We start from the raw sequence: 21389 nt of genomic DNA, 5'->3' as shown, positions 1-21389 counted from the left end.
TTTTATACGCGTTTCTATCTAATCCGAATAAATTCGGAGAGATAGAATAGAAGTAAATTTGAAGTACACATTTTTTCAGCGTATAAACCGTCTTTCATCCGACCTTCCGTCTTTCGTAAGTACAAAAATATTATATCGTGTTTAGATTACATACTAATTTTATACTGGTTTGTGCTCATAAATATATATACGTACATATATACAAAATATTTAATTAGTTTTTCATTTGAAAACGTAACACTTTCATAATAATGTCTTTAATATACGTGTAGTGTCTTCAACGCCACGATATTTTCACTATAATACTGATGCTCTTTAAGGAAAAAAAAATATTATATCTTCAACTGCATATTTAATATCGATTGAGAGTCTCAGTTGAAGCATTCGTGTACTCTAAAATAAAAATAATATAATATTTAGAAAATTTGTACCAGAATTGAGGCATTCTATAAAAATCGATTTACCTTTAAGACAGTCGTTGAGTTCAAGTTCACTGGAACTGCACGTGAGCCCGGAGGGTTTCACACCTTTAAAGATCTCGATAACGCTCGGTTTCAAGTTATGAAAGATTAGAGGTTGGCCCCGTTTAGTAAAATCCTCTATCAAAGTTTTAATGCCCTGAAAAAAGGAAAAAATTAGTAATGAGTTTGATAGACGTTTAATTAATATAACAAACAAATTTTTTTTGTTCTACTTTCTTCACCTTTGCAGCGGTGAAATCGGCTGCCTGGATATGCATAGAATCTATTACAACAGGCACGGCGATACCTTCCCGCAAGCCTTGCTTGCTAATGACGGCACGCACATATTCGACACTTGGAAACACTAGACTTCGATCCGGAGTTATGACAAGATATTCACAACCACTAATACTCTGTAAAAGAAAACGATACATTAATGTATAATTTATAAATTATTATAAGAGACATATTTCTTCAATTGTTCTTAAATCTAGGATATAATGTAAAACGTTTACATGACAGAGAGTATTTACAATTATTTTACTATACATAGTAACTGTAAACTTACCGTAGCTTTATGAACTCGTAACGTCGGTCTGGCCGAGGCATAAAGTAGGAACAAGAGATTTATACCGATGCCGATCACGATGCCCAGTTCGAGTCGTATGAAAAGACAACATAGGAACGTGGTTATGGCTGGTATGAGATCAATTTCTGAAAATGATGATGATACGCTTTGTCAAAAAAAGAATACATAAAATCACGTTGGAAATGTAAAAATTAATTAGAATGATTTTATTCAAAATTTGCGATTATGGATATAATCGATAAGTTGTATTACAATATTTTGCTAGATAAATAATAAAAATTTTTGATTTTCAATTTTATTCCGATTGTTTTACCCATATGTCGATAAGAGACGTACTTTTACTTCGCCACATTGGCTTCACCACTTGGAACTCCACCATAAAGACAACCGCGGCGATGATGACGGCCGCTAGAGTGGCCTTAGGTATGTAATACAGATAGGGCGTTAGGAACTGCAACGATATAAGCACTAATAGTCCGGTGTAGACTCCACCGAGTGTCGTCTTTACTCCGGACGAGTGGTTGACCGCGCCTCGGCTGAGGCCACCACTCACGGGCATTGATGATACAAACGATGACACTACATTGCACACACCCAACGCCAACATTTCTTGAGTCGCGTCTATCGACTTACCCTCAGCTGTGGACGTAACATCAATTTAATTGTTTTAACGTACAAATTAAATTTAGACATCAACGTGTCGCCTTAAGGAAATTTTTATATTTTGCTTATAGTGTTAATTTCAAGTTTATTTTCTAGATTTTATCCCTCAATTATCCTTTAACGAAAAGATTTAATGTAACAATATTGAGCAGAATGTTGTTCGACTAAACACTCACAAAATACTTTGGCGATGGAGATGGTTTCTAACAGACTTAGCATCGGGACGACTAGACAGCCGGTGCCCAGAGAGGAAATCATGTCGATGAAAGTATAGGTCTCGTTCCCGACCTGAGCTTCGAAAGGTGGCAAACGGAATTCCGGTAATCCTTGCTTCACATGGCCCGTTAAAATGACGGGCGATTCTCCTAAGTGTTCCTCGAGGAGCCAGCACATTACCGCGCAGACGATCACGACGATAATGTTTCTGGCAGTGGAGATTAGCCAGAATAACTTTGTGATAACTTGTTGGATCCCCGATGGTACTTTGGTATTTTTTGGTACTACTGGCAAATCCTTTACTTTCTAAATAAGTAAAAAAATTAGCAGCTTGTATGTATCATATTTTTATATTTGTTTATATATATTATATTGTATTAAGAAGTAAAAATATCTCGAAACAACTTTTCCAATTGCTAAAATTTTCCTAAAGTAATAAATATTGTTACATTTTATTTTTTGGTACAACAAACAACTCATAATGACAAAATAATTAAAGTAATTTGAGCTAAATTGTATTTCTGAGAACATAATTAGAAATCGGAGTGAAATCTTAGTTAATTTTGATTTAATAAATATGCCATGAATAATCGAAGGATATAATTCAGTCATATCGTGCCTGGATTTGATTGCTTAAGTACCGAATGATAAACGGGCTAAACTGTCGAAACGCAGAAGTGTCGTACTTACTCGGAGAAGCAGAAGAACGATTATGCAGATGATTCCCAGAGCGGTATCCCAACGTCTCGACTCGGCGATATGCTCGAAGATACTTTGCCAGACTTGCACGAACTTGGTACCGGAAACTTTGAGACCAAGAATATCTTTCACCTGGCTGGTGGCGATGATAATCGATGCGGCCGATGTGAAACCAACGGATACCGGCCCCGATATAAAATCCAGTAAAAATCCTAATCGTTGAAAACGATACAAAAATACCACGCATTAAAATGCATTATAAACATTTTATATATAAACAATATATAAAATAAAATATGTATATGTAAACTGTATCATGCATGTAAAATATTAAATAAAAAATTAAATAAAAAATTTATCAACACAAAGATTAAATACGAATATATGTTGAATAATAAAAGCTATTAATTTGGAAGCATACGCGAATGCAGTGAATGCACAATATTAATTTTATTATATTAATTTCATTCTTTATGATTTATAACGTTACCTAGTTGCAAAATGCCCATTAATAAAGAGACACAACCCGAAATGAAACACAGTAAAACAGCGAAATCAGATCCTAGGTGGGCCTTTTGTAAAGTTTCTCTTGTTAAAATCGCGGCGATTGCGGTTGGCCCGACAGGTACGTCTTTCCAAGAGCCGAAAATTGTATACACGAAACAGGCCATGAAAGATGAATAGAGTCCATACTGTCCAAATAAAATATTTTTTATAATAATATTAATAATATTGCCATCTCATAAAAGTAGCACGCCATAAAACAATAATCAGATTCAGTTTGTTGCATGCGTGTGCGCCGTATTCTCTTGCAAAACTGTGAAGTTTTTATATCAAATATTTTTTTTCTACATTAAAAACAACAGAGTTATATGATATTTGATATTTTTTTTATGATGGAAAGTGATATGTTAAAATAGTCCACCCAATATAACCAATGCAATATAGATAGACAGTTTTTCATAGATAAATAAATATCAGATTTAGTTTCATTGTTTGCATATTTTAGATATCTCAATATTGCGCGTTGTGGCAACGTCTTAAAAAAGTAGACAAAAAAGAAAACGAAAACAAACCAGTTAATGACTAACTTTCATGCTAGGTGCCAATTTGCTTATGATCGTTACATGATAGCCAAGGTCAATGAGCTCCTAAATTGATGGATATTTTGATTTAATGATGTTTATCAAAGTTACGTCTAACAATAACTTCTAATTATTATATGATATTAATGAATGAATCTTTTTCATGGTTAATAAATTAAATTTTTTTATTACAGTCAAGATATTTTTTTAATGGTAGAAAGTAAATAAAACTTTTTGCATTAGATGTTAAGTTTTAATTAATTGTATTAGATGTTATGTTTTAATTAATAATATATATTATTGCTTTAAAGTTCTATTTAAAGATAAAAAGTTCTTAAATACGCAAGATTTAAATATAATAAATATATTGTACTTTAACTGAATATTTTATATAAAAATATTTAGAATATTTTATAGAATATAGAATTTTATGGAATATCATAAAATATTTTATATAAAATATTCGGTTATCTTAATGTCTTTTATTATCTTAAGCTACTTTGTACTTTAATGCACTTGCTTACCTGTAATGGTAATCCTGCGACATTAGCATACGCTATGGCTTGCGGTATGACGGTGAGGCCTACGGTGATACCAGCTACTAAATCGCTTACTATATATTCCTTCCGGTAATTTGGCAGCCACGTTAGGATCGGTATTCTCTTAAATAGTAGCTTCTTCCTACAAGACCTTCTGACTCGTCGAGAGAGCCATCTTCTTCCGGAAGTACATACAGCACTCGTACTACTAGAATCTTGAGGGACTAGAAATTATGACAACAATATATATAAATCGTTCTAAATCAGTCGCAAAAGATTACATATATAAAGAAATGTCGCAAATTAATATTTTTTTATAGAAAAATTAATAAATTTAAATAAAAAATTTTTAAAAACTGTGAAATTTAGCAGTTACAAAAATATTGTTTTAACTGAAGTATTTTCTACAAACAAAATTTATTGAGATCTCACAATGTTTGAAAAATACGATAGAGATATTCAAGAAAAGATCGACATTTAAAATAGTTAACAAATTAAGAAGTGTTATGTGTCATATAAGGAAACGATTCTATTACAAAACGTAATAATATTTCTACTTTGCATTAAACTTTGTGCACCGTTGTTACGTTGATATGTTAATGATGTCGATGCGGTTATGATTATAGTATAATTATAGTATAATTTATTTTTTTCACACTCATTAGTGTCGCTTCGTACGACCTTTCGTGTTCTTTAATTTTAGCGAAAAAAGTACGAGATACATAAGTTGAATTTAGGTGAGGCACACAAAGGTGCCTCAAGATAAATTATTATTTATATAAGCGTTTAAGCATAAACAGACCATTAAACGATTCAAGATTATTCGACAAGTGATAAATGCGTTAATTTTTTCAAACATTTTATAAAGTAAATGCTTATAAAGTATTTTTACAGAGAATACATATATGAAATGTAAGAAGGGATACTTCTACATGAATTAGAAAAAAAAAGTGATATCTTTTACATTTTAAATATTTTGTTCTCGATAAAGTTTTGCTATAATTACGAAACAGAGTAAATGTCAATGCAATTTTAATTAAAACATGACATGAGCCGTGTTTAATTTGTGTCACATCTCCAAGGATCGTTACGCACGAGAATTTAAGGATATTAAGTTTACGACGCCTGTTTCTATATTATTATCTGAACGAGATATCCACTTCCGCGAATCCCGCGTTTTCAATACGAAGAAAAAGGTTTCGTCGTATAATTGATTATCCGTGATGTAATATTACTTCACAATTTACATAAACATATATGTTTATTTTCAATTAACAATATTAGAAATTATCACGAGAAATGTAAATGCTATCTCAGTTAACAGTGAAATCTCGAAATCAAGATGGATAGCGCGAATTAAAAAACACAGCATTGCACTATGATAATTAATTCATATTTAGCTTTTTAATATAATCAAAATTAAAATCAGATGAAATCGCATCTATATATTGCAGCTCGTTGTATGTTTTGATAAAACTACATTTCATTATCCATTATACATAAATTTCGCTGTCTGCCATTAACCGAAGCAGACAAGGAAAAAAAATGTCAACAGCATTAAGCTAATTAAGTATAATCTTGCTAATTCAGCAGTAATAATAATAAAGTATACGTATATATATATATATATATACATACACATTTATTTCAACAATGCTATTATCGGGTCAAATTATCTTTCATTATACTTAATGCCATTCATACATTATTTTTTTCCGTATAATAATGACAGAAAGATATACAAATGAAAATTAAATTTATTACTGAAATTTTGTGTATTTAAATTAAAATAAAATATTTTTATCGTTATTTTCTTCATTATTGCAAGTAGACCATCAGAAAATATATCGTTTTTTAGACCATTCGTGGATGCAGTATCATTAATTTTTCTTCGATTTGAATATCATCTTGAATGATCGCACAAATGAAGGTATTTGTGATTGTAAATACGGATGTCGATAACGATCTGTATAAAGGAGTGTGGGAGATGATAATTTAGAATGCGATACGCCTGCGGCTGAGATGTTATAGATGCAAAATATTCCGCTCGAGATAAGCTTTGAAAAAAGTCGATTTAACAATGCCGACTTTAACATTTATAAAATTTTATTTTATATTGTTATATAAAATTTAATATAAAACATCTTATAATACGAATATGTTACTCTTTACAATATGATTATTGTAATTCAAAATATTTGTTTTTTTTTTTGTGTACTAATCAACATCCTATTATCAAAAATACAATTAGCAATATGCGAACGATGCACTTGGACAAATCTTTAAACAGTGCTCTATATTTTTTTAATGTGTATTATCTATATTTAGTAATCGCGTTATTATAAATTAGTTAGATTTGAACATTGTATTTGTCAAATTGCCGTAACTGTATTTGACTTCTCTGCCGCAAAGAAAATTTGTAGCACCTTCGTGATTTATAATATTTTATTATTTATTTCTCAAATTTCTCTAATTCTCATAAAAATATATCGAGAGATGTTTAACTTATAGAAAAAAATTATTTACGACTGACAAACGAGTCGCTGCGACGTTATATGTATAAATGCACATGCGCGATGCGAACGAAGGCAACGTGCCTTGAAACAATTTTTCCCCCTAACGCGAATATTATAAAACGCTATAAAAAAAACGACTGTTCAACCGTGAAAGTGAAGGTCGGTCTACGGTGCATGATTATTTTTGCAAATTTTTGTTCGATGTTCCCGCCACCCCGCATCTCCGCCGCGCGACGAGGTATCGCGCATTGAATCACACACCGATTATTTTCTCGTCTACTGTTGCGTGGATTAAACATCGGTAAAATTTTTTTACGCGAGTCATCGATGAAATCATGCATTCGTCTCCATGAAAATCATGTCGTTTAAACAAAATTTCTCAATTACAATTACAATTAAAGAAACAGCAAGATCGGTATTCGATCGGTCCATTATAAATATCTCATCTTTTCCCGAGCAAAAATCTGGAAAAACAAGTCGTTTTTTATTTCTCAATATCTCAATACAAATGAAGTGCTATTCCTAATTTTCTTCCAAGAGTAGGTGACCATACGAGAAAAGCATATTTTTCTTACAATTAATTTTCCCCATATAATTCCCCATATTCCAATTAAAATGAGATAGTATCAATGGTACGACAAATGGGTAACGACTTACCCTCGAGATTCACGATCTTCGCGTCTTTGGTGATGGCGTGAACGCCGCCAGGATTACCGTTTAGCGTATTCGGCTCGTTGTTGTTGCTGCGAAGAACGTCATCGAGCGCGTTGCTGCTGAAGCCAGTCAGCGTGACCTCCCTGCGGTTCTCCATTCCGAATTCCTCGTTGACGTTGTACCTGGACATGGTGCGACCTTTCGGGGGAGCGGCGAGATCAACGAAGTGCAATTCGGACGAAACACGTGGGACCGATATATAAACGTGCAGATCGGTGCGGAGCCTCCTCCTCAGGTGGACTCCATCCTGTCGGGAGCTCGTTTGCACAGCGACCCTGGCGTAAGAAAATGAACGGACTGATTTATATTACGCGTAACGATCCCGTTAATTTTTCACCTCTCGCCTTATCCTTAGATCTCCGTCAGATCACAGTCGCTGATAATTCTTGTGATAATCGATTCATGTATTTTTAATCTTACGTATCATCAGGTGCCCTCTCACTTAGAGCGCACCGATTTATTTGTCAACGGCAGATTCCATCCTATCGTGAAGCGCAAAACTTTTGGAAAGTCCATTTTTTTGAAGTATCAATTTTCACATAATTAATTTCATAATTTCTTTTAATTCTTTGTATATTTATAAATATAATTATGACGTTTTGCAACCTAGAATATAATGATTTTTACGATAAATTAAATATAAGGAGTTTAATCGTTTTTCTTTTAACAACTTAATGGAATAATTAGAAAATGCAATTTGTCTTTAAAATTTTTAATAGTTTAAACAATGACGAATAATAATTTAAAACTTTATACATTACGTTTCTTTCTTTCAGTAAGGCGAGTAAGGCATTTGCGTTGCTCTTGCGATTATTCAAACGCAGATTTCTCAAACGAATGGCAAAAAAGTGGCAATAACAAATGGTGAACGCGGCGATAATTGAGAAAATTTCACAAACAGCTTTGCGAAAACTTCTTATAAAATAATGGGTTTTTCTCTGATTGCGAGTACATGCAGCACGAATTAGGAAACAATTTATTAAAAAGAGCATTGCAAATAGAATAATTATCGAAACATATTCATAGGAATCCGCTAAATTACTTAAACTTTATAATAATTTTTTTGGATGTGGACAAATACATTAAATGTTTAAATAAAAAAAAAGTCTGCGGTAATAAAAAAAAGTCTACGTGACAAAGTTTAGAATGAAAGCAAAGTGGAAATTTGAAAAAAGAAACATTTACAATGTTATTTAAGGATCTACTTTCATCGATACTGCAGTTAGTTAGTGGTTATCGAACAAGATAATCAGCGTATACTTCGAAAGTATTGTAAATAGTCTGTAATTGTGCAACGATTAATTCGCGTTTTCTATTGGCGACGTGATTACACGTAAAGCTTATCGTCACGCTCGGTTATTCCGAATAACTGTAAAACACACGTAGCTGGGTGTGTGACACGCGATTTATTGTTTATAAAAAAAAAGCTTCAATGAAAGTTGTAATGATCGAAATTAACGGTCGGCAGGTAGGTTATTCATAGTCGAATGTGAGTCCGCGATACGACTCCGATAAAACACGGTTTCGCCCGTTAGCAGTTGACAGAATAATATTCTGAGATTTTATCATTGGTAATGTTACGGTCGTTATATCATCAAAAATGATACGGATGGGTAAAAGTCGTCACGTGACACGGCGAGGAAATCGATGTTACTTCGCCGCTTGTTCGAGCGCCGAGTTTATTACGAGGCGGAAGCGCGGCGAAACCGGAAATCGTATTTGATAGTATTTGATGTTACGGTAACGAATTGAAAAGCGTGCGCGTTCGGGAAATTATTCGAATTATTATATTACTCGTGTAATATAATATCGTCCGGTTTCACATACGAAAAGCGGAATAATATAATATTGGTTGGTATCCGGGATATATCGCGTGGAATATCGCGGTTTTGTTGAGAAAATTCCGCATTCGCGGAGCGGAATCTTGCCGATCTCGCGAGACGTTTACGTAATCAATTTCGTACTAAAAAATACTTCAATTAGCCATGCCTTCGTTGGATCGGATAAACGCCGCTCTCATTGCCTATCTATCGTATTAGATAATGCGATATTATGTAAAGCGATATCAAGCACATTATGGATGTCGTTTATAGAAATATAAGTACAATTGTTCGTAATTTCTTTACATTCAATGCATTCGTATGACATTAATATGAAAACTATGCGAAAACGTGGCGAACAAACAAAATCATTAAGAAAAAAGAAAAAAAAACAAACTTCACACGAATAAAATAGATTTCTTTGTTAGACAAAATTTAATTGAATCAATGTTTTTATTGTTAAAATATAACCGTATATATTATTGTAATATTAGAATGGAAATCTCATTTGCATTGGCGCAGTAATCTTTTTTTGAGATGATTAATAGAATATTTATGCATCGCGTTGCAAATTTTATTTACATGTGTACTTTGCACAGTCGTTATAAATAAACATACATTAAACGTCTTCGGATATGTTAATTTCAAATTCGATAAATTTGCATTTAATTACTGACAAGTTGATGTAATTTTGTAATCTCATTCAAAATTTTCTTCTTTACATCTGCTTATATAATACAGAAATGTTACAAACAAAGATATAAAAACATGTTGAAACAAAGATGTTGACAACAAACATGTTGAAACAAAGAAACATGTTGAAACATGTTGAAACAAAGATAAATGGAATTAAAAAATATTGCATTCTCAAATATTTTGAATTTTTTTAGCATTATAAAATAAATTTAGCATTATAAAATAAATGTCACTTTGACTATTCTGTATTGGATAATTGATTAATTGATTTTGAATACAGTTTTTTATTATAATTACCAAGTTTTTTGTTCTTGCAAAATGTAACAATAAAATGCGATTGTTATAATCAAACATTTTTTCCAGCCCAACATTTTTTATATCTAAAAACATTGTTTGATTAATTGAGGAATTTCTGAATATTAGAAATCTTAAAATATTCATTAGAAACATAAAAAGTAATTCAATATCTCAATAATGTACATATTATTTAATTACTGTTATCTTGATTACATTCTAATTACATTCTAATTACTGTTATTTTGATTTAATAGGTTATTTTTTTGTATAATTAATGGCATAATAGAAATGGTTATTAATATTCCATAAAGGTTTAACGCTATAAATGTATAAATGAAAAAAACAACTATTATTAAATTATTATTAAATTATTGAAAAATTTATCTCATTATAATAAAATCTGTAAATGCATATGTATATGTATTTACGCACAATAATATCAATGTTTTGTTTTAATCTAATTAGCATTTTTTAAATATGCTTAATAATTTCTTAGATTTTAACATTTTGCGAAGCATGTCATCATCATAAAATTCTTTGGATAAGATATTATAATATGAAAAAAATGTGTTATTATTCATTTTATTTCACATTATTGTTTAAAATAATATTCACCAATAGATTCTAAAGTCTTAAACTTTTTATAAACAAATGTATTAATCATGATGGCTACAGATTAAAGACTTATATCTCGTTTTACTTTATAATCAGTTGTAGTGATTATGTACTTATGCATAACAGGCTAAAAAAGTAATACCAGTTGAATAATACACATTAGCTAAGAGAGTTGAGAATTAATAACGAAAATAAGATAGAAAACTGATAGATTATATTAAAAGTATAAAATAACGTCTTTAAAAATTGTATTTGAAAGAAATGTATGATATCTGTTTTCATATAATTTAGGTACAATGATAAATGTTGCGCAAATTATTCTATTACAAATACACAATATAATATATTCGTATTAATCACTTAAAATTTTAGATATTTCGAATATTAAAATCTGTGTAAATCTCTTAACTTGTATTTTACGTTCCAACATTAATAAAAAATTATGTTTTTTATTTATATGCTCCTTGAATATTAATTTTTGTATTAGAGTTACATGCTACATATTAAATATAAGAATGCACTTTCTGTGAGAGTAAAATTATGTTTAAAATATACGAAAGAATTCAATTTTTAAATGAATGGTACCTTGCAATCGTAATTCAGCTAAGTTACAATTTGAAATGTCACAAATCATTTTTTTTTTTTTATGATTTCAAAAGTTAAGACGTTTCTGATGAATTTTTTAAATTTTACAATTGCAATCGTAGGAATAACTTGAAAACATTTTTATCATTATCGTTTTACTTATCGCGCGGTTTAATTGCGATTCATTGCTCAAGTATTCTGCACGTGACGAAAGAATGTTGCGGCGAATAGCTGTCCGTGTTTTTAAATGGATCGTCGATGAATCACTACCTGGCATTAGTCGAGGAAATGAATAGTTCACCTGGGAATCCTTGAGCGCCTTTGTGGTAGGCAGACGAGCGTAATTTCGAGTTTAAAGCTCGGAATGCCGAGCTATTTAACGACGCTAGCCAAAACGTTAAATTACCATCTCGTGTTTATGTCTAACTAAGCTCTATTATAAAGCAAGCGATACTTCCTTATTCGAACACGACACGATTCCCGCTAAACACAATTTGAAAAATCATTATTTATCGAAAGTCTCACGAGAAGAGCGTATTTGCGGGTAATATTGTTGATTTCTAATAACAAAGATTGCAAATTAATTTTCCAGTATTACTAAATAATTGTTTCAGGTGAAAAAAGCAATCACGCTGTTATATAAATAAATCAAGCAATAAAAATGTATATATAAGACATGTGTTCGATTTTTTTTCAACAAAGATATCGAGGTATTAATAATCTTTGTTAATAAGCGAATGAAAAAGAACGTCTTTTTGCAAAGTAAATTTCAGGAAGTTAGATAGAGTTTTTTTTTAATAAAAATCTAATTTAGAATTTGTCACAGAAGTATATGTCGAGAAAAACTTGATTCCAGATTTATCAAAACTTATTATAAGATATGGGAAGTGGAACGTTCTATATGTTCAGGATGGCTTTTAGATATCCCGGATATTATGAAATGTTTAAAAATTTTCGAACATTTTCCAATATTTGAAAAACTTCAAGAATCTAGAACACCTGTGAGAGAGAGACTTTCTAAGTGTCACAACTATTTTCAGATATTCTTTAGACATGATCTAGATGCCAACTCTGCGAAATTGCGATATTTGAAAATACTTTGGCGAGTGAAATTAATTATTAAGAAACATGGCTATGGTAGAAATTATATAGTGCCACATAGAAATTTCCTGAGCGCGATTGCAGCACGAGGAAGTGTACCGGAGGTCTATCAGCGGTTTTTACCTTTGATATCGTCAGACACCGTAACTGAAAAAATATCGCTTTGGTCAAGGCCCTCGCTCGTAAACGGAGCCGACTAATAGCGAATACGTTTACGAAACTCCCAAAGGAGACTTCCACGGATTTTGATTTTATCTCACGAGGAAAATACAATGCGTGCGAAGGATCAAATGCAAATTAGCGATTAAATACAGTGGAGACTTCATTTCCGCGTAATTTAAGTGAGTCCTTCCGAACCGACGGGAAATAGTTGGAAGTAACAATTCCAAACTCCTTTCAGAGGAATGCGAAGAGATATCGAAGTTTTGGTACACGTGGCGGTCAATAAAATTTGTCATTTCCAGGCAATTTAACATTTGATATACTCGCGTCGAAAACATCTGTCGGATATCCCAACCTTTCTTTGAAAGAGAAGGAAAAAGAGACGCGCGCGTGTGTCCGAGATTTCGTCCCTTCGCGAGCGAAAACGCGGCGATGAATTCGCTCGCGGTTCGCTCATTTCTCTCGTTTGCAATCGCCGCACGTAAGCGAGCGCGTACGAAAGTTTATTAGAAGGCCTATAATCCTACATAAGGCGGATGATGCTTTCTCTGGCGCGATTTCAACGCGTTATTTAGCCGCGTCGATCGATCCTCTCCTGCATAAGTTTGCATAAGCATAATGACGCGCAAAAATGCATGTTTCTCTCGCAAAAGTGTGCCGTCCGACTTCGTGATGGAAATTTGTGTTCGAACATCTTCGTTCTATACCCTTTTTATCCGTGCGAGCTGTAATAATCGACAAACCATATTTCTGACGTATATATATATATATATATATATATATATATATATATATATAAAAGCCGTTTGACAAACCATTTAAATAAACCCCCGACCGCGTTCACTCCCTTGGCGCTTCGCCAGAAAGACAGAAGGCTCCCATTTCATTTTATTTTACTTCACCACATTTTGTTTCATGTATTATTTTAAACTGACTCGCCTTCCTAAAACGCTCGCCTCTCAATCGTCTGTCTAAATTGACGAGATCTTAAGCTTATTTCTTTTTTTCCATATCTAATCTCCTTCTCCTGTCCTTCACGAAAGTACTCACTCCTAGTTTGCGATCGTGGTATCACACGCGCTGGCGAGGCGAGGCTCCTCGGCGTTCATCGGCGTGCATCGTCAACTCGGCAGAAGCGCGAAGTCCGGTGCAGCGCATCGTCTTCGCGACGACGCGCGCGTTTACTGCTCGTCCGTCGCGCGGGACCGCGGCTTTTCTCTCTTCCCGGTTTCTTCTCTTCCTCCACTGTCTACTTGCCTCCACCGTCGCCGAAACACGCTCTCTCGGTCCGTGCACCACGCGAATGTGCCCCAAAACGACGTGATGGCCGAGGGGCAGGGAGGGAAGGGGCGGGCGGGGGGGGGGGAGGAGGGGCTACCAGGGGGGCTCCGCGTTCGCGCGTCGCGCGAGTCACCGGATCTCTCGCAAGCGGGTCGTGTTCGCTCGCTCGGCTGCGGCCGCGCTTCATCTGACTCGCGGCCGCGAATTTACATTTGCACCGTACACCGCACGCCGTCCACCACCGCGCACGCCGAATCGCCACGTGCTCGCCGCGGCCTCTCGAAGGCGAGGTGCCGAAGTCCTCCCCCGCGTCCGATCCTCTCGTGCCCCCCGGGCATTACTTATCTCCCGCCGCCGCGTGCGTGCGCGGACTCGGATTCTTCCCCCGGAACGCGGGCGTCCTGACCGCAGACAATTTGCGATGCTAATAAGAACCGCCGGCAGATTCTCGAAGCTCATTACTCGATAATTTGCGATCAATATTCGGATTACTAATTCCAAAGTTGCTCAATAATGATTGGCATAAATAATTCATCATTCCTAAATAAAAAAAAGTTAATTAGGCGATCGTGTGAAGTATAGGGACACGTGATTTGACGTGTGATTTAATGTAAAATATGCCTCTCTTGCTATTATTCGAAACAATCGAGAGATAGGATCGTAACGTCAATGCTTTTTTGAATGTTAAAGTGCCGGAAAAATCGATTCTCGCGTAAAATCATCTTTAAATAGAACAGAGACGCATCACCGTGCTCAGTATAAAACACCTCGAAACGAGTGAACAATTTGCGAAAAACACACAATCGACAGACATAATAAACGTGATGTGCTCTACGCAAAGAATATTTATCGGAAAATCTGTAATTATCGTTGAGCACATTTACGCAAACGATCACGATGCCCGCCGGAGATATATCGTGTATTGTGAATTTGATCTTTTATAATACTTACAATATAACTGACGACATATCTGATTATGTGATGTTGCATTCATACGAATTACGTTAGAACAATTCATGTTCAAACCATAATTAAATGTAACAGGAAGAAGTTTGCAAGCAGATGTAAAATCACCACATGTTTACAATCAGAATGATTTATGTTTATTTCTCTGCTAATGTCTATTATTATATCAATCTAATTCTTATTTTTCTCTAAGTCTTAGAATTCTAAAAGAAAGAAAGTTGAACTAAGATTAAAGTTAATCTATATTAATAGAAATGGACATTAGAGTATCAATGCAATAAAGAATATATATATATATATATATATATATATATATATATATATATATAAATTTATTATTGATCAATACGGACAAATACAAATGTTAAAAAAACAAAACATCACAAAAAGATCTGCAAGCAATACGTAATTATACTAAGAATTCGTAGCGCAGCGTGATTTTCTACGCGCAATCAGTCTCCGCAGTGAAGTGTAGCGATCCTGAAAGTTAATCAAAAATACTCGGTACTCGGTATAATTCTGTTGATAGTGAAAAAATACGAATAATCAATAATAAAACGATGCAGCGATCAAATCTCATAATGCACTTGCATTTTAATAAGCAAGCAATATGTGCGATGTTTTATTGATATTCATCTCATAAAGCGATAAATATATTTACAACGTACGTATCCTTAAATCGTATAATTATAAGGAAAGAATCGTGATAAAGTAAAATTATTATATAATAAAAATTTTATATTAGTTTATTAATGACATTATTTAAAAATATCTATATATCTATATATTTCATAAAATAATATTATATAGTAAAGATTGTAATTTAATTATATATCTCTTTTTTATTTACAACACAGATATTCTTAATGAAAAACTGTTTCATTATTTCATATGAATTAAAATGTTGTTACAATAAATTATAAAATTGAATATTAATTGACATTATATGATCTTTTAATACTGTTATAAAAATGAACTTTTCTATTTGCCAATGCTTATGTTCCTTAAAATAAAAAGCTTTTTTAATAATTATATGTATAAGATAAAAAAATGCTTCTCTTTCTACATCTTTCTACATTTTTATCATATTATTTAAATTTCTTCAAATCTTCTAAAATAATAAGAATTTGATTTTTTGGAAAACGTTTTATATAATTATCTATAATTATTGTATTATTTTATATAATTATTACGAAAATAAAATTTTCGTTTCTCACAATAAGAGATTTTAATAATATCTTTTGTGAAACTTGAAGCTGAATGCGAAGCTATAAGCAAAATTTTGAACATTCTGACGGCATCTGGTGATAATCATTGTTTACCAACGGCGGCATTACATAATTTAATGCTCGGCATGCAATGTTAGCGATAAGGAGCGCAATCTTCCTCTAGTGACCAAAGATTTTTATGCCTTTGCGCTTGCTATCTCGCGATTGCTTCCGTTCTCTTACGTCACCACGTATGCACATCTACAATGTAGTCACATATTCTCGCACGTGTATTGCAGACAGAATATAATTATCATAAGTCAATCATAATTCAATAAAAATATTATTCTGAGAATACATTATGAATATTGAGAATATTGAGAATATGAGATTATATGTGAATACAAAATTTATGTACAAATGAATTGATTTTCGAAATTTATATGTTATACATAAACGCATAATTTAAAGGAGGATTTTCTTATAAGAGCAGTAAAAACTACGTATTTTTTTTAAAGAAAATGTTATATTGTAAAAATAAAAAAATGTACGTAATAAAAAATATTGTAAAAATTTTTCATTACGTACATTCATTACGCTCAATATGAACATATCGGAACTTTTGACATACATTTTATATATATATTTTTATAATACCGTTATCTCTAAATCATATAAATGGAAATTTAATTAAAGTTGTGTCTTGATTTGTTGATAAATTCTGACAAATAACTCGAAACAATTTGATAATTAAATTCATAACGTCCGTTTATCTTCATAGATAAAATATCTGAAGAGAAATAAATACGCTATTATTTCGTTCTTGAGATATATTTTAATATTAATACTTTCTTAAACGTTTAGGAAATTCTATAATTTTTAAGAAATTAATAATCAATAATGGGAAGCTGTTGGCCATACAAAAGTTTCAAAATAGAAACTAGATGAGAAAATCATATTTTTCAATTAATTTCGGTTAGATTTTAATTAGATTTAGTGAACATTTTTAAGCTCCGTTTTGTATACAAATGTATACAAATACATAGAAGTTAAGTTTAACATTTATTAACACAAATTTTACAATTCTATTGATATAAAAGTAAATATAAATGAAATATATAATAAAATATATAAAAATTTATACGCATTTTATTTAAAATGTTTTCTTTTTATATCTACATTGAGACAAGGATCTTAATTAATTTGATTATCGAATTGCGAAGAATTTGTTTGCCAGAATTTATCGAATCAAGATGAGGCTTCAATTAAATTCCGATTTATCCGATTTAGGTAGTATTACGTGATTTATACGTGAATATACATAACGTGATTCGGAAAGCAAGGCTTATATCTATATGGACCGTAACAAAACACGTAACGCAAATTCAAATCACGTCATTCGCGTAGTGCAATTGCGTAAGAGTAAGCACAATCCAATTTTCAATAGGAATACTACGCAAATGTATCTTATTACCATAAAGTTTTACATTCCAAGATATTATCTCTTCCGCTCGTTAAGCTTCATCACGGGATAAGAAAGAGTAGCTTAAGATGAGAATAATGTTAAAGGAAACGCCTTTCTTCTTCGTACTGAAGTGCTGTGTTTCTGCGCCAAAATTTCTCAAAGTTTGTCCCAGCAAGCGCGACCTTACAATTCAAAACTTGTATTATCGAATTATCTGAATCCTAAAATTATCCATATTTTAAACTTCAATTTGAGAAACATAATACACAAAGAAAATATAAAAAAGAGATGAAATAGTCAACAAGCAAATCTCGTTAAATCTTTTATTAGTAATTTTTTATTCTTCTTATTTTTCTTATTGTTTGAGGAACGAGTAAGGAATAATGAAAGTAGTAGTCCCGTTTATGCATAAAATATATTTTTAAAAAAGTTTCTTTAGAAATTATCCTGCAATTAATTTAAATTAAATTTTATTATTAAATTATGAAATCTACTCTTTTATTCAACGATAATTATGTTATAGAATAGTTGAATACTTTTTGTTACCTCTCTACCTCTCGTTGTCTCTGCACTTCAAACATAATTTGCCCCCGTTCCTCTAAGCAATTAAAGTCACATGAGGATCGTAGGCTTGTATTGAATTCTTTTCAGTTGAAAGAAAATAGTTTCACAACATGTTTTGTGCGTAACACTACGTTGATACGCGAGAACGAGAAGTGTATATCAATTAGCTGTTCATACATACGGACAACTCGCATAATTGAATCACGAGGGACATTATCGCAAACATATGTAAATACAACGTACAACGGAATTCGATCGCATTACATGAGTCGCATCACATTAATCGCATGCCATTTGATGTTTCAGCAACTATTGTTCGATTTTATCGATCATCTTGCAGTCGTACGGGGCATTGGGAAATTTTTGCCTCTTTATTTCTAATTTTTTTTTTAGAGCGTTAATTCAGATGATTATTTTTATGATACATCTGATTTCAAATATTCGATATATAACTATATTGAAATATAACGTACGTCAAAACGAAATCTTGTACAACAATTCCAATAATTTCAGTAATAATTGTTGCTTGCAGTAGTTGGTTTTACAGCAGAAAACAAAAATTCTACCTGCTAAGATTAAATTAGATCTTCGATTTTTTTAAATTATAAGCGTTATTATATGTATATATAAACAATAAGAATTTTTTACTATTCTTAATAATACAAACATGTAATAATAATTGTGTTATTGAACTGCTGAAAAAATATTTTTACATCACATTTACTTCAATATTTACGTTATTTAATCCACTTTATATACAACCTTTGTAACTTCGAAATGAGAAATACAAGACAGATATCCTGTTTAGACTAGAAAGTAATCTAGGACGTGAATTTTATTTCAAATGTACTTTACGTCTTAGCCGTTAAAGCTCAGTTTACATAATACTTTTCCCGGACAACATAAAGTCCAAAATCGAACATATGACACCTTAAAATAATCTAAAGAATGCCTTAAAAATATTCTTACGTCTGGAAGACATCTTTTGGATTTTGTGTTGTCTGGATGTTTTACAAATTAAATATATAAATTTAAAAGATATTGAAGAGATCTCTAAAGATAAAGCAATGCTGTGTGCTGTATATGGAAAATTTTATTTTCGTATATTTTTTTGAATAAAGACATGTCAACGCCTCGTGCAGGCTGTAATCTCATGTAACGCAGTATATGTAGAAAAGAACTATTATTCAATCAGGTGCTGACGTCACGAATACGGTAAAATTCTTAGCTTCTTAATCCGCTTAATCCTTCGATCGGTTTGTTGGCACATTCTTTGAGAAACGATGTGCATCTCGGCTTTTCCGTTAGCGCTCGAATTCCTGGTGCTCCTTCCTCTTACCTCTTCTGAATTACCGATGAGATTGCATAATCCAGGCTTTTCAGCGCATCCGCATTTTCTACAGACCGCTTGACTGACCATGTATCATGACTTGCAGTGTACATGACAGAATGATTTGTCATTTTTTTATATCTCGCAGAGATAATTCTGAATTCATCTGATATTGATTTTATCAGACAATATTGAGTTTATATCATGTGCAGATTATCTTTAACCTATCTGATAATACGAGAGATTTCAAATGTTTATAACGCAATTAACATAATTGACATTTTATATATATTAAATCTAAGGAAAAAAACACTCTTCAGAAGTTTTTTGATAATTTTCTAATTTTTTTAAACATTAGTTCTTTAATTATATAGAAAATGTCATAAATGCAATCTTAAACTTAAAGCAATAGATTCCTTCTCAAAGAAGGAATTATTCATTTTTTTTAATTTACAGGAAAGATTAATCTCTTTTAATTCTATTGCAGTTGTTAATTTAATTAAATTTTATTATACGAAGTACGCTTGGAATTATTTCTTTTAAATGAAATAAACAAGAAAACGTGAAATAAGAAAGAAACAAGAAAGAAGAATTAGTGAACTTCTATTCAGAAGCAACAAGTATCGTATTTGATTTGAGACGTTCCTAGAATTGTGTCGGAATTGGCCCGATCATACCAATTATTCGTGGTCGCTGAAGCGAGACAATTAGATCTCACACAATATTCCAGCAAATCTCACGTTGTACATACGATTGCGTAAGTTTCAAGGTTGTGCGATGAAGCTTCACATGCACAATGATTTGTGTGAAATGAGCTATTAATTAAAATTAGTCGCGTAGAATATAAAAAAATATAAAATAGAAAATATAAAAATGAATAATAAAAATAAAACTGTTTTCTATTAAGTATTTTTTTTAAACTAAGCAAATTTTTCGATTTTTAATCAACCTTTTTATAAAAAAAGTGAAGATACAGCTTTAAGTCCATAATTTTTATTTTTATATCGTAGAAATAAAAAAGTTGAAATTGTATTTAAAAAAATAACTAATAACTAAACAACTAAACTGAATAAATAATAAAATAAAATTCTTTATTTAAATTTAAATGAATTTTATTTAGATAAAGCATCCATTTTTTTAAATTTATTTTTACAGAAATAAAATATATAAAAAATAAAATATAGAAAAATTAGATGATAAATAATGATATTTCTCAATAAAATTTTTTAAATAAATGCTTAACTATAAATTTTTTGTTATTAAATTCTGTAATAATTATATACTCCATGAAACCAAAGGCAAACGAGACGGTTATACATTTTTTATATATTAAATTATTATTATTTAAAATATTCACAATTTCAATTATGGATGATTTAGGTATTACAACGGACGAATTGCTTCGGCAAATGCATTTCCTCTTGACACGGGACGAGGTGGCCGAGTGGTTAAGGCGTTGGACTGCTAATCCAATGTGCTCTGCACGCGTGGGTTCGAATCCCATCCTCGTCGTTCGCTTTTTGTTGGCTCGCGATGATTCCTATCTAAAGCTACGTTCAAGAATTGTGATATCAATTGAAATTTAAATTAAATTCGCGATTTCTGTTAATTTATCAATAATACGTGTAAATAATTCGATTCGACATTGTATACTGATTTAACGAATAAGATACGCATTTAATAACATATTTTAATTACTTTAACATCTCTGTAATTATAGGAAATGATTTGCTGTGAAATGGCAGTACATTATTCATATGTTTTTTCAAAGATAAAATAGCGTTTTTTCTTTTTTGATAAATAATTTTTGTACTAAA

General features: G+C 31.8%; 1 protein-coding gene and 1 non-coding gene across 3 annotated transcripts; one reads left to right on the top strand and one right to left on the bottom strand.

Annotated features, from left to right (window-relative positions):
• Positions 1-130: 130 nt before the first annotated feature.
• Positions 131-14349, bottom strand: LOC105430231 (sodium-independent sulfate anion transporter). 2 transcript variants are annotated; one of them, XM_089077622.1, is made up of 11 exons: positions 13809-14348; positions 7426-7757; positions 4238-4476; positions 3119-3320; positions 2620-2840; positions 1890-2235; positions 1387-1689; positions 1030-1175; positions 704-874; positions 465-618; positions 131-393 (listed from the first exon to the last, which is right to left on the bottom strand). In XM_089077622.1, the coding sequence occupies exons 2-11, from the start codon at positions 7610-7612 to the stop codon at positions 353-355; spliced, it is 2010 nt and encodes a 669-aa protein (XP_088933748.1). In that variant the 5' UTR covers positions 7613-7757; positions 13809-14348; the 3' UTR covers positions 131-352. The 2 variants fall into 2 exon arrangements, with proteins under 2 accessions (XP_088933748.1, XP_088933747.1); XM_089077621.1 differs by having other exon boundaries at positions 131-618; positions 13809-14349.
• A 6653-nt stretch (positions 14350-21002) lies between these two features.
• Positions 21003-21084, top strand: TRNAS-GCU (transfer RNA serine (anticodon GCU)). The gene has a single exon. It is a non-coding gene; the product is annotated as a tRNA-Ser (tRNA).
• Positions 21085-21389: the final 305 nt, after the last annotated feature.

Source organism: Pogonomyrmex barbatus, unplaced genomic scaffold (genome assembly GCF_055798465.1).
Source record: "Pogonomyrmex barbatus isolate J1 unplaced genomic scaffold, ASM5579846v1 scaffold2, whole genome shotgun sequence".
NCBI classification, from domain to species: Eukaryota; Metazoa; Arthropoda; class Insecta; order Hymenoptera; family Formicidae; genus Pogonomyrmex; species Pogonomyrmex barbatus.
Note: the sequence above shows the minus strand (reverse complement) of the source record. Positions and strands in the feature narration are given on the sequence as shown.

Coding starts and splice junctions, on each gene's coding strand:
- LOC105430231 (XM_089077621.1), bottom strand. CDS start 7,612: ATGTCCAGGTACAACGTCAACGAGGAATTCGGAATGGAGAACCGCAGG. Junction 2,236..2,619: donor TCGTTCTTCTGCTTCTCCGA/GTAAGTACGACA, acceptor TTACTTATTTAG/AAAGTAAAGGATTTGCCAGT. Junction 619..703: donor CCGATTTCACCGCTGCAAAG/GTGAAGAAAGTA, acceptor TCCTTTTTTCAG/GGCATTAAAACTTTGATAGA.